Source organism: Archocentrus centrarchus, chromosome 4 (genome assembly GCF_007364275.1).
Source record: "Archocentrus centrarchus isolate MPI-CPG fArcCen1 chromosome 4, fArcCen1, whole genome shotgun sequence".
Taxonomy (NCBI): Eukaryota; Metazoa; Chordata; class Actinopteri; order Cichliformes; family Cichlidae; genus Archocentrus; species Archocentrus centrarchus.
In genome coordinates this window covers 45,001-58,577 of record NC_044349.1, presented here as the reverse complement: position 1 = coordinate 58,577, position 13,577 = coordinate 45,001, and the positions used below count along the sequence as shown (strand labels likewise).

The window sequence follows — 13,577 nt, the reverse complement described above, 5'->3', positions numbered from 1 at the left end:
CTTCGAGCATTCTGACAGTTACTGTGACTCGGGGGTGTTGATTCATTTAAACTAACATATTCATCCTGCTGTAACCAGGTTTCTGTAAGGCAGAATAAATCAATACGTTGATCAATTATTAAATCATTTACTAATAGGGACTTGGAAGAGAGACATTTCACTGTGCATTGTACTGTGTATAACTGTGCATGTGACAAATAAACACTATCTTATCTTATCTTATCTTAATGTTTAATAATCCACATTTAATTGTTTTATTCTTTGGTGCAGTTGATGAAGCTATATTATTTATTGTTTTTGAATTTTTATGCTTAAATAGCTTTTTGCTGATTTTAGCTTTGGTTTTTGGTGGTCTGGGAGCAGGCACCGACTCTGTGGGTGTTAGAATAGATAAACGTTTAACTGTTTTTCTATGTATCATAATGTGTTCATCATAAACATGCACATGACCATCAGATTGTAAGCACAAAACATACTCACACACACCTGGACCCTCCAGGTGAGGAAAGCAGGTAACGCCTGTTTCCTGACGTCACACACACATACACACACCTCCACACACTTACGTGACGCTAAAATAAAAGCACCGGCAGGAAGAAGGAGGTCAGACTCTCTTTCAGAGGCATGTGAGTGTTAGCTGACTGAGACTCTCCCTGCAGGTAAAAAATCAACTACGGGTTTCTGTGTCTTTCTTTATTCAACGGTGGTCCGAACCTAACATTTTTTGGTCCTTCGAGAGCCGGGCGGGCAGTGAGGAGGTTTTCCCAACGACTACGGAGCGACGCCGGCAGACTGTCCGGACAGCCAGCTGCAATAGAGGTGCTGCACAAAAGACCTGGGGCATGACGTTTGTCGCCAGGCCCGGCTTCATAGGTTTCTCCGCGGTCGCTGGGAACGCTTTCCTCGAGACCCGATCCACCAAGTGAAGACGACAGAAACCAGGTAGGACAAAACGTGGACTACTGAGTCGGACCGTGTCCGATTGCCATTATAACTTTAAGGGAAAGTTGGCTTTTCAGGGAAAACTGTAGTCTACGTCCTCCGAACCGGGTTCGTGAGGTAACCGGCCGGAGCTTTTCAGGGAAAAGCACAAACAAATCGTACACTACTGAGTCGGACCGGGTCCGGTTGCCAGGATAACTTTCAGGGAAAGTTGGCTTTTCAGGGAAAACTGTAGTATACGTCCTCCGAACCGGGTTCGTGAGGTAACCGGCCGTTGTAACTTTCAGGGAAAGTTCGCTTTTCAGGGAAAAGCGCCCTCAGAACAGGGTTCACGAGGGGCACCGGCCGAAGTAACTTTCAGGGAAAGTTAGCTTTTCAGGGAAAAGCAAATAAAGCATAAAACGGTACCGTAGGTGTTCTCGCCGAAAGGAGAAAGTAAATTGGTAACTCCCGCCCAACGGAGAAATTTTAATTTGGCCTTAATTTGGAATTTTGGTATTCTCACCGTAAACAAAGATTTAAAATAGGCGCCATAAATACGCGTATGTGTGTGTGTGAAAGTGAGTGACTGAGAGTGAAAGCCGCCATTGAAGTGGAAGCAGCAGCATGAAGAAAATCTAACGGTTTTCAACTTCATGGTCTGTTGAAGTACACAGTGAAGGGCGGATTTGGGTTTAGGTCTCAATAAAGACACGTGGTCTGTACGAGACAAAGCAAAGGCCGATTGTACGTCGGGAACAATGGGTAAGTCCTCGTCGAAATGCGAGGCCGCCGTATTAGAGGGCGATGTAAAATTTATGGAATGGCATAAACAAGGGTCAACTCAATATATAACTAAATGGAAGAAAAAATATGGGTTTAAGGGAAAGTTGGTAGTGACAGAATGTGAAAACTTAGTAACACAGCTGCAACAAAAAGCAGCATTTTGCAAAAAGGCGCAGTTGGAACTGCAGTGTGCAAAGTTTTGGCTGTTACAGGCTAAACGCCGACAGGAACAGCGGAAGGCAAAAACCACAGCAGCAAAACCACCCACACACGTGCACGCAGCTGTAATAAAGGCAGATGAGGAAACTCACATTGTATGTAGATCCCAGCAAGACCGTAGTGGGCCTGACCCTGCGGCACCCGGAGCCGAGCCATGTTTAGCGGGGGGAGGAGCTAACGGGGTAAAACAAGCCGCGCCATGTTTACAGGGGGGAGGAGCTAACGGGGTAAAACAAGCCGCGCCATGTTTACAGGGGGGAGGAGCTAGTGGGACAAAACAACATGAGACCCAAGCAAGGGAAGGCTTAACAGCTGTTTCTCCTGCAGCTTTTTCTCCCATTGCGAGCCGCACCAGAAATGGGGAACTTAAAACACTGGCGCACATAGATGTGCATGCCACACCTAAGCCAGCAGGTTATCCCATTTTATCAGAGTACGGGCATGAAAGGGATTGTTTCAATTGTGGAGGGCCCCCACCCGCACTGGAACCAGTGGCACAAACCTTCCCAATGCTCCAAGTCGCGAACCCAAACATAGGGACAGCGAGCGCCCCTCAACCTCCCACTATTTTGGTTTACCGACCTTGGACTGAAACTGAAATGCAAGAGGCCGTTAGAGGCTTAACCCCACACAAAATTGACATAGAGCAATGGGCGACAGATATAAGGGGATTACAAACCTCGTTTAACCTGAATGGGGATGAAATGTTTCGTGTGTTCCGCAACCATTTTAAACACGAGTGGGGAAGAGTAAGGGACACCTTCACAGGAAGAGATGAGGGCGGCAACATTTTAAGGCATAATTCAGAAATCTTACGGCAAGGGATGGAAGGAGTAATTTTGAGAACAAAACAGACCCTAGTGCCACTCCCAAATTATGACAAAATTAACCAATGCAGACAAAAGGAGGGTGAAGATGTGTACGAGTACCAAGGTCGCCTGGAAGCAGTTTTTAAAGCCCACAGCGGCATTCCTGAAAGTACAGAACCAAACAACCCCTACCAACAACACCTAAAACTAGCACTAATGTCAGGATTTCAGCCCAAATATTCTGATTTTATTCGAAAACACTTTGTAAATCACTCAACGGCTAATGTAAATGAAATTATGAACTGGGCAACACACGCAGAGGGAGTGATACAGAGAAAAAAAGGCGAAAAATCTAAATCGGGGGGGGCAGTAGCGCGTTCATGACCGACACTATGCCACAGGACTCCCAAGTGTTTCTCGTCGCCCCTTCTCAGAGCAGCCAAGGGAAAAGGTTTCAACACCAGAAGGGGAAAGCCAAAAGTGATGAATGTTACAATTGTGGCCGGAGAGGTCACTTCGCCAGGGACTGCCTGAGGGAAAGGAGGGACGGAAGACGGCAAAGGACAGGTCACAGGAAAGGCAGGAGAGACCCCCCATACAATCCTGACTATGACAGCGACCACAACATAGCATGACTAGACCAGGAACCACGAGAACATGGCCAGGAAATCCCTGTGGATTTCCAAAGCATACTGGCCATGCTTTCCAAGCCAGGTGAAAAACCCACAATAATACTCACAGTAAATGGCAAAGACTTAGAGTTTTTGTGTGACACAGGGGCAGACCGAACAGTAATTAGAGAACCGTTCCCAAACCGCAAACCAACAAGAGATAAAGTATACGTGAAATCAGCTAATGGACACCTGAGTACTCTGTCACTATCCAGCCCAGTACAAATTTACAATTCTGAACTGGACACGGAGGTCAGAGGGACAGTGGTCTTAAGCCCAGAATGTCCAGTAAATCTACTAGGTAGAGATATGATGGCCAAACTGAAAATAGCTGTTATCCCAACACCCACCGGCATGCAAGCCAAGACTATTAGTGAACTACATCACAATGAAGAAGAAGAAGGAAAACATTATTACTGGAGTCCAGCTTTGCCATTCCCGGACACAGGCGTTGTAGATCAGGCATGATCCTTTGTCAGCTTACAGGACCATCCCGAACTAAAAGACGTTCCAGACCATCTGTGGTCCAAAGGGCCATCCGATGTAGGTCTTCTTAAGACTGCTCGACCAGTAATCATCAAACCCAAAACTGCTTACAGGCCAATTGTGAGGCAATACCCCCTGAAACCAGACGCCCAAGCAGGGATTGAGCCAGTAATAACTGACATGATCAAAGCTGGAATAATAATAGAAATGCCAGATGCTAAATGTAACACTCCAATATTTCCTGTTAAGAAAATAGGAACAGAAAAGTGGAGGCTAGTACAGGACCTGCGTGCTGTCAATGAAGCTGTGCAATCCAGAGCCCCATTTGTCCCAGACCCCCACACATTGTTGAATCAACTCACTCCAGATAAAAAATGGTTCTCAATGATAGACTTGAGCATTGCTTTCTTTTCAATCCCACTGCATCCAGACTCCCAAGATTGGTTTGCGTTCACTTTCAAAGGGAAAAAATTTGCATACAGTAGGCTTGCACAAGGCTTCACCGATAGTCCGACCATATTTTCCCAGGAAATTAGTAACTGTCTGTCAGCCATGCCAATCTCACCACACTCTCAAGTTCTGACATACGTGGATGACATTCTAGTAGCATCAGACTCTGAAGAGCACTGCAGACAGCAATCTCTCAGAGTATTACAACACCTAGCTGACACAGGTAACAAAGTCAGCTTGGACAATTTACAGTGGGTGAAACAGGAGGTAAAGTATTTGGGGCACACACTCACACAAGAAGGGCGGAGACTGCTAGAGACAAGAAAATCATCACTAGCACAAACACCTAAACCAAAAACCAAGAAGCAAATGATGGCCTTTTTAGGACTATGTAATTATTGCAGAGCATGGATCCCTAATTATGCCCAACTGACGCAACCATTGCTCTCCCTAATATACGACAACCCAATGGCAATGACAGATGTCATACAATGGACAACAGACGCTGCAGAAGCTTTCACAAGAGTAAAAGAAGCACTGATAACAGACCTAGTGCTGCCTCTTCCAAATTACAAAAAAGATTTTGTCCAGACTGTAGATTGCAAGGATGGCTTTATGACTTCACCTCTGTTACAGTCTTTTGGAGATAAATTAAGGCCAATCGCTTATTACTCCAAACGCCTAGATGCAGTCTCACGAGCATTACCACATTGCGTGCAAGCAGTATGTGCAGCAGCACTCGCTGTTGAGGCCTCCAGAGAACTGGTGCTTTTCCACTCACTTACACTTAAAGTGCCACATACAGTATCAGTTTTGCTCTTACAGAGCAAAATGACATTCTTATCTCCAGCCAGACACTTGAGCTGCATAGCTCTCCTGTTATCGCAACCACACATAACTATAGAGCGCTGCACCACTCTAAACCCAGCCACTCTACTACCAACGCCACATGACGGCGACCCTCATGACTGCAAAGTGCTGGCGGAACAAACCAGTAAGCCTAGATTAGACTTGCAAGACGAACCACTGGCGAGAGGCCACGTTGTGTTTGTGGATGGCTCAAGCCGGAAAAATGATAGAAACAAAACAGACACGGGCTATGCTATAGTCACCAATACCACCATAATCAAAGCTGAGAAACTGCCCTCACACCTCTCTGCTCAAGCAGCCGAGTTAATCGCATTAACCGAAGTATGCCAGCATTATGCAGGTAAAGCAGTCACGATTTACACCGACAGCCAGTATGCCTTTTCTGCCGTACATTTGTTTGCAGCGCAGTGGGCGAGAAGGGGAATGCTGACCTCTACAGGAAAGCCAGTGAAACATGCTGAACTGTTAAAAAACCTATTAGCAGCCATAAAACTGCCATCAGCCCTGGCCATTTGTAAATGCGCGGCACACAAAACAGGCACAGACTTGGTAGTACTGGGAAACAACTACGCTGACAAAGTGGCAAAACTGTCTGCAAGTGGTAAATATGGCACCTCAGATGCTAATACAACAATTGTGGAACCCTTGTGAACCGACGTGCTGCACGACATGCAGCAGCAAGCTCCTAAACCTGAAATAGAGCAATGGCTAAAGGATGGGGCATCTAAACTAAACCAGCTGTACCACATAAATGGAAAACCTGTACTTCCTAGGTCACTGTTCAAAACAGCAGCCATATTGACACATGGTTTAACACATGTGTCAACAGGGGGTATGGTGAATATTATAAATAAGCATTTCTATACTAAAGGCTTCAATAATTACTCAAAACAGTTTTGTAGGGCATGCATCATCTGTTGTAAGAATAACCCCCAAGGCAACATAAGGCCAATGCGAGGGACCTTTCCTACCCCCAGCTACCCATTCCAATTTCTGCACATGGATTTTATAGAGCTAAACCCATGTAAGACCTATAAGTATTGCTTAGTGTTAATAGATCCTCTGACTAAGTGGCATGGCGATTGAGATTGGAGATGGAGATTGTCCACGCTCACATTCTTCCCAATGTTTAACTAATTTAGCCATCTCAAATTACAAATAATATAGCTTTAAATCCGGAAGTCCTAGTCCACCCTTTTCTGTAGGAGCATACAATTTTTCTAGTTTTTATTCTCGGTCGTTTACCTCCCCACAGAAAATGTTTAATCAAATTTTCATACCTTTTAAAAATATCAAGTGGAATTATAATAGGAAGCATCATTACCACATAGTTAAACTGAGGGGCGGTGATCATTTTTATTATATTAATCTTACCCCATAATGTTAGTTTCATCTTCTCCCACTTTTCAAATTTTGTTTTAATTTTGGACAGCATGGGGTTAAAGTTTAGTAAAGGTAATTCTTCAAAATCCCTACTAAGTCGAATACCTAGATATTTCATACCTTCAGGTGTCTACTTGAATTTAAAATTTTTTACCATATGTGAATCACCAAAAGAAGATAATGGCATGGCCTCAGACTTAGTCCAATTTATTGTGTACCCTGAAATTTTGGAATAGGACTGTATAGTGTCCAGTAAATGAGGCAATGATGTAAGTGGATGAGTGATAAGTGCTAAAATATCATCCGCATAGAGAAGCAGTTTGTGCTCTTGTTGGCCCCATAATATCCCTTTAATGTCCTTATTTATCCTAATGCTCACTGCCAGAGTTTCGATGAAGAGAATAAATAACAAGGAGCTGAGAGAACAACCCTGACGGGTCCCACGCGATAAACTAAAGAAGGATGAGATGATGCCATTAGTTATGACTGCAGCTTTTGGTTCTTTATAAAGTATTTTAACCCACTTAGTAAAAAGTGGTCCAAATCCCAAATTTGAGAAAGCTGAGAAGAGAAAACCCCATTCAACTTTATCAAACGCCTTCTCCGCATCTAAGGAGATGGCAGCTACCGGCTCATCCTTTGACTGGCTCAGCCACATCAAGTGTAACAGTTTTCTAATGTTATCAGAGGAAGAACGGTTTTTCACAAAGCCTGTCTGACTATTGTAATTCATTATTATCAGGCTGTCCTAAAAGCTCCCTGAAAAGCCTTCAGCTGATCCAAAATGCTGCAGCTAGAGTACTGACAGGGACTAGAAAGAGAGAGCAGATTTGTCCCATATTGGCTTCTCTTCATTGGCTCCCTGTTAAATCTAGAATAGAATTTAAAATCCTTCTCCTCACCTATATGCAGCAATGCTGCGTCGCCGGTAGTTTTAACCAATCCCACTCGAAAAAACACACATGGCAGTGACAGTTTGGACCCGGAAATGGAATTCTATGTCATTACTTAACAACCGGATTGCGCATGTGTGAAGCTCGACAGAGCTAGACGGACAGGAAGACGTTTCACTCTGTTTAAAAAAAAAAAAATCATCAGTAATAAAAAACGACTATTATCGACAATTAAATTCGTCACAGTTGTCCTGTTTGGTGTTTTTCGGGGAAGTTGTAACGAACACCCCGTCGGGTATTCCACTACTGTCGCTGCGGGTGCGGTCGCAGCAATGCGGTGGCTGATGCCTATCATGAAGGTAGGGTTTCTTTTTATGTTGTGTTTTTTTGTGCATGCCTAAACCGGCCTATGTGGTGTTCATTCTTGTAGGTGGGAGTGTTACGGCTGCGTGCCATGTTGTGTTGGTGTGCGTGGGATCGCAGTCTCTCTCTCTCTCTCTCTCTCCCCAGCCCGGGCCAAACGCAAGGTGTGTCCACTTCCGATTAAGGACACCTGGTATAAAGAGGTGGATGCGAGACGTGGAAAGGGAGATAGGAAAAAGCGTGGCGAGGGCCAGGTGCAGCGGACAAGTGCTCGTGTGAGGGTGGCTTATCTGTTGGCCGACAACAGACGTGGCCCGGGGATCCGGAGAAAGGTGTTTTTTTTTTTTGGAGTGTTGTGTCCGTTTAGCGCTATTCTCGCTTTTAGCCCCTTACCGGGACAGGTAGCGTCTCCAGTTTGGAGAGTGTTGGGCTGGTTTTAGCTGTATGGTGTTTTCCTCTTTTTAAAGCGTATGTTGCTCCCTTGTCCCCTAGGCCCACGGGACGTAACATATGGTAAGCCTCAGAAGCAGTCATCAACTATTTTTATTGTCGATAATTGTCGACAATGTCAACTAATCGTTGCAGCCGTCTTACTGCAAACTAAAGTACTACAAAAACCAGGCGTGAGACTTTACTGAGATCTGACAAAGGAGAAAAAGTAAGATCATTTCAGCAGCAGCTGCAGATCCTGGAGATATGGAGCGATTTCACCTGTGAGAGTGTTTAATTCTTTGGCTGGTGCTCAGGATCTGATAGAGAAGATTAGAGGAGAAATAAGTGAAAAGGGGAAAAGAACCTCAGTTTGATAAGACTTCTGCATATTGAGTCAATGTAACATCAGCTTTGAAGCCAGTCCAGACCCTCAGTTTTGATTTTTCCACACTGGTATTTTATGTATTTTTATGATAACTACATGCGATTGATGTTGGACTTTGCAGGCCAGAGTGTCTTTCTCTTAAATGAAGCACAGCAGCAATTTTTTAATTTTAGGGCAGAAAGACTGATGCTTGCAGCCTGGAGACGTTGACAGTTTTAACTGGAGGATGGCGTGTGGAGGGAGATGGTATCTCAGGACAGTGAATGAAACAATCTGATTTTTCCCTTTAGTGAAATTAAAGAAGGAACACAACTTCTTTTCCTGAGATGTTCAGCTCTGAAACGCTTGGCCTCTCTCGAAGGATCACTTACACCCAGTCATGTGACTAATAAAACTCAGCAGCTGGCAGATGTTCCACCAGATGTTTTTCACCACTCTTTGTTGCTCCTGGAAACTCTTTATGAATGAAACGTGCTGCTGCATCAAGATAAGATAAGATAAGATAAAACTTTAATGATCCCACGACGGGGAAATTTGTGCATTACAGCAGCTCAATACAGAGAAAAAATGAAAAGGATGAGTAAGAACAAATAACTAAACTAAAAACTAAAACTAAAATTCAATAGAATAAAATAAAATAGCAAAAAAACTATACACATATACATAAGCACTATATACATAAATATATATATATATATATATATATATTTACATATACACACATATACACACACGTCAAACACTATATACAGATATCAAAATATTATATACATTTGTAGCCGGTAAGGTACACAGCATACACGGTATGCATTATATGGGTGAGTGTAATAAATAAAATGTATCTGACTGTATGGATAAAGTGATGGCAGAGGAGGTAAAGTGTCCAAGTGACTCAAGACATCATGATGTGTTATACAGTCTAACTACTGTTGGGATGAATGACCTGCGAAAGCGCTCCTTCCTGCAGCGAGGATGTTTCAATCTCTGACTGAAGGAGCTGCTCAGTTCACCCACGGTCTCATGAAGAGGGTGATGGGGGTTGTTCATGATGGATGTCAGCTTCGCTAACATCCTCCTCTCACCCACCACCATCACAGACTCCAGAGGACATCCCAACACAGAGCTAGACCTCCGCACCAGTTTGTCGATCCTGCTCCTGTCCCTTTCGGTGCATCCACCCCCCCAGCAGGCCACTGCGTAGAAAAGGGCAGATGCTACCACTGAGTCATAAAAAGTCTTTAACAGAGTCCTGCAGACACCAAAGGACCTCAGTCTCCTCAGCAGGTGGAGTCGACTCTGGCCCTTCTTATACAGGACGTCTGTGTTTGTACTCCAGTCCAGCTTGTTATTGAGATGAACACCCAGGTACTTGTAGGAGACCACTGTCTCAATGTCCTTTCCCTGGATGTTCACCGGTGCTGTAGGGGGTGGCTTCATCCTGAAGTCTATGATCATCTCCTTCGTCTTGCTGGCGTTGATTTGGAGTGCGTTGTTCTCACACCAGCCGACAAAGTCACTGATGACCCCCCCTGTATTCCTGGTCGTTCCCATCTGATACGCATCCGATGATGGCCGTATCATCTGAGAACTTCTGTAGGTGGCAATGGTCTGAATTGTACCTGAAATCTGAGGTGTACAGACTGAACAGGAAGGGTGAGAGGACAGTGCCCTGTGGCGCCCCCGTGCTGCAGACTACTACATCAGACACACAGTCATGGCACCTCACATACTGTGGTCTGTTGGTGAGGTAGTTGATGATCCATGCCGTCAGCTGACTGTCCACTCCGGCTCCCTCCATCTTCCCTCTCAGTAGTGCAGGCTGGATGGTGTTGAAAGCACTGGAGAAGTCAAAGAACATGACCCTCACAGTGTTCCCTGCCTGCTCTAGGTGAGAGAGGGATCTGTGCAGCAGGTAGATGACGGCATCGTCCACCCCGATGCCAGGCTGGTAGGCGAACTGCAGGGGGTCCAGCGCTGAGCTCACCAGTGGGCGGAGGTGGTGCAGGATGAGCCTCTCCATGGTCTTCATCAGGTGAGAAGTCAAGGCCACAGGTCTGTAGTGGTTGGACTCCCTGGGATGTGCGATCTTTGGCACTGGAACTATGCAGGAAGTCTTCCACAGTTCAGGAACCCTCTCCAGATTCAGGCTCAGGTTGACCAATAAAAATTAAACCAATAAAATTAAAACTGATGGAATATTTTTTTATTGCGCAGGTTTTTTTTTTTTTTGTCTTTGAACTCTTGTAAATTAAATGATCCATTTTCATGTTATTGAGGCTTTCAGGGTCTCGACTGTAGTTTGAATAAAAATGACCTGTAAAAAGTGGTTTTTGTTTTTCCTGTTTGAACCAACCCTTTCCTTCCACCTGCAGATATCTGAGCTTTAATCTCTGACTTTAATCTGGTTTTCAATATTTTTAATGTGTTTTTATCCCTCATGTTAGTTTTTATTAGAGTTTGACATCTGGGCTCTTTTTGTGCCAACACCTGTCACTGCTCGTTTAAATAAAGGTTGAAAGGCTCAAACAGAGTGACGGTATAACAGTTCACACAAATGAAATCCATCCAGATCGCTTTAAAAATGAACCAAAGATGAATTATAAAATGATTTAAACTGTCACAGGGACAGAGCTGGAAAATCAGCTGATTAAAGGAAGTAAAACACACCTGAGTTCACCTGCAGAAGATGCTGCATATCCTTTGTACAGGTGTGGAAAAGTGGAACCTGAAATTTAATTCTTGAGTGCTTCTATAATCAGTCATCAATATATCAAGACAGACACAGCGACTCCATCAGCGCAAAATCAGATCTCTAGTCTCCATCTTTGTGAGGACAGACTCAAGTTTCATTTCACTATGACCTTTGACCTCTTAGCTGATCAGAGACAAATAAGCTTAGTGTGTTTAGTCTCTAAACACTCTGACCTTTAACCCCAGCATGACAGCTGATGCATTTTCAGTAATCTGATTATCAAATCCAAATGATGTTTGTTAAAGTCACAGCATTTACTGATATCTGAACGGGTTCTTTTTTCTCATCTAAAAATGACTAAAGTGATCAATCAAATACAAGTGACGAGACACGAAAAGGTTACTGCGGGAATAAAGTGATTACAAAGAGTAATCAGATTACAATAAGTACAGTAATCTGATTTCTGGGTTAGGCTTATGAACACAGACAGGAAGCTCTCCAAAAACAAGATTTTTATTTTGTAAAAAAAAAAAATATATATCAGTGTGTGCGCATTGTGTGTGTGTGTGTGTGTGTGTGTGTGTTTATGTGGGTTTGGTGAGGAGCTGGCTGGAGAAGTCGTAGAGATCTTTGTTGATTTTTTTCAGAGTCTGAACTTCTTCTTCGAGCTCGGTAACTCGAACCTTCACATTTTCACCATCACCAAACACAGACTGAAAACACAAACAAACAAACAGTTACATGTCAAAGAACCGTGAGCAGAAAGAAAACATCTGTTCTCTGTCTTCTCCTCGACGTACCAAAAATTACACTTTTTCCTGTCACTTGAAAAAGTCATAGTCTTCTGATGAAAATGTAATTTAGTTTTAGTCATAATTTAGTCATCTGAATAGTTTAGTTTAGTCTAGTTTTAGTCGACGAATTATCGTAAGAATATATTCGACTAAATTATGGAGCTAAATTGGGGCCATAAAATTTGTTCGAAAAAAAAAATTTTGAAACTGAAAAATTATTTTGAACCCAAAAAAAAAATTTAAACAGGAAAAAAAAAGTTTTGCAACTGAAAAAAAAGATATGAAACTTTTAAAAAAATGTTTCAAAACTACATTTCAGATTCAAGTTTTTTTTTTTGCACTTTCAGATTTTTTTTTCGCAGTTTCAAATTTTTTTTTTCGAGTTCAAACTTTTGGCCCCGTTTTGGCGTGGGGGCGGAGCCTCAGATAACGGGGGTGTGGAATCATGACTGACAGCTCAACACAGCGGCTGAACAACATAGTCCCAGCTGTTGCATTCAGGGACCGTGGGAACTGGAAATGTCTTTGATGCAGCATTGATATTCTATATGTATGTGATTGGTTTTGAAAGATAACATGCTTGACCGATACAAGCAGCTTATATGATACATGACTTGAATCTCAGAGGAAAAAATATGAGCTTGACAGATTTGCACAGCATTTTAAATCCATGTTGGAGATTTCCCATGCTCCTAAAGTAAAGCAGAAGCCTCGTCTTCATAGACATATGCTTGTCTTCGTCTGCGGGCGCTAGCAGTGATCAGGTAATAAAAAGAGATGGAGAGTGAGAGGGCCGCTTCCCCGGGTCCCATTTCCTGTTCAAAATGCTCTCATTCTGGCCCTGGGGGAGCTCGGAGCGCCAGGGCAGGATGCTGAATGATTTCGCCCGGGCCACGGCTCACTTCGCTCAGATACAATGTGTGGAGGAGGTGCCTCTCCCTCCGGTGGAGGTCAGGGAGGCGGGCCCGGGTCCGTGCAAGTGAACGGGCCACTTCCCCAGGTCCCTCATCTCCTCTTTCCCTTTGGAAGGGGCCGTCCCGGTCCCTTATGTCGAGGGACTGTGATGGCCACACACTGTATCCGAGGATGGTGAGCCGTGGCCGTGCAAAAAAATTCAGCACCCCGCCCTGGAGCCCCGAGCTCCCCCAGAGCCAGAATGAGAGCATTTTGAACGGGAAATGGGACCCGGGGAAGCGGCCCTCTCACTCGCACGACCCCAGGGACCCTCCCTGAAGAACGGTAAATATTTCAATGGTCGTCGGACCATCTAAAATATGAAGTTAAATTTAAACGTCAGTCATTTTTATTCAGAAAATCCACTCCCTTTGCATGTGGTTTCATTGATTTAAGGCTGACTTGCCACTTCCAATATAGCAGACTAGCCAACGTATCGCAGTGACATGGTCCATGTCATGCTGTTTCT

The 13,577-nt window shown here is 44.0% G+C and overlaps 1 protein-coding gene across 1 annotated transcript in view; it reads right to left on the bottom strand.

Annotated features, from left to right (window-relative positions):
• Positions 1 to 11,878: 11,878 nt before the first annotated feature.
• The window catches only part of wdr18 (WD repeat domain 18), a 37,119-nt gene continuing 35,420 nt past the window's right edge, over positions 11,879 to 13,577 (bottom strand). The window contains 1 exon segment of the mRNA XM_030726698.1: positions 11,879 to 12,073. Within this exon segment, the coding sequence (XP_030582558.1) occupies positions 11,945 to 12,073 (129 nt within the window). The 3' untranslated portion in view covers positions 11,879 to 11,944.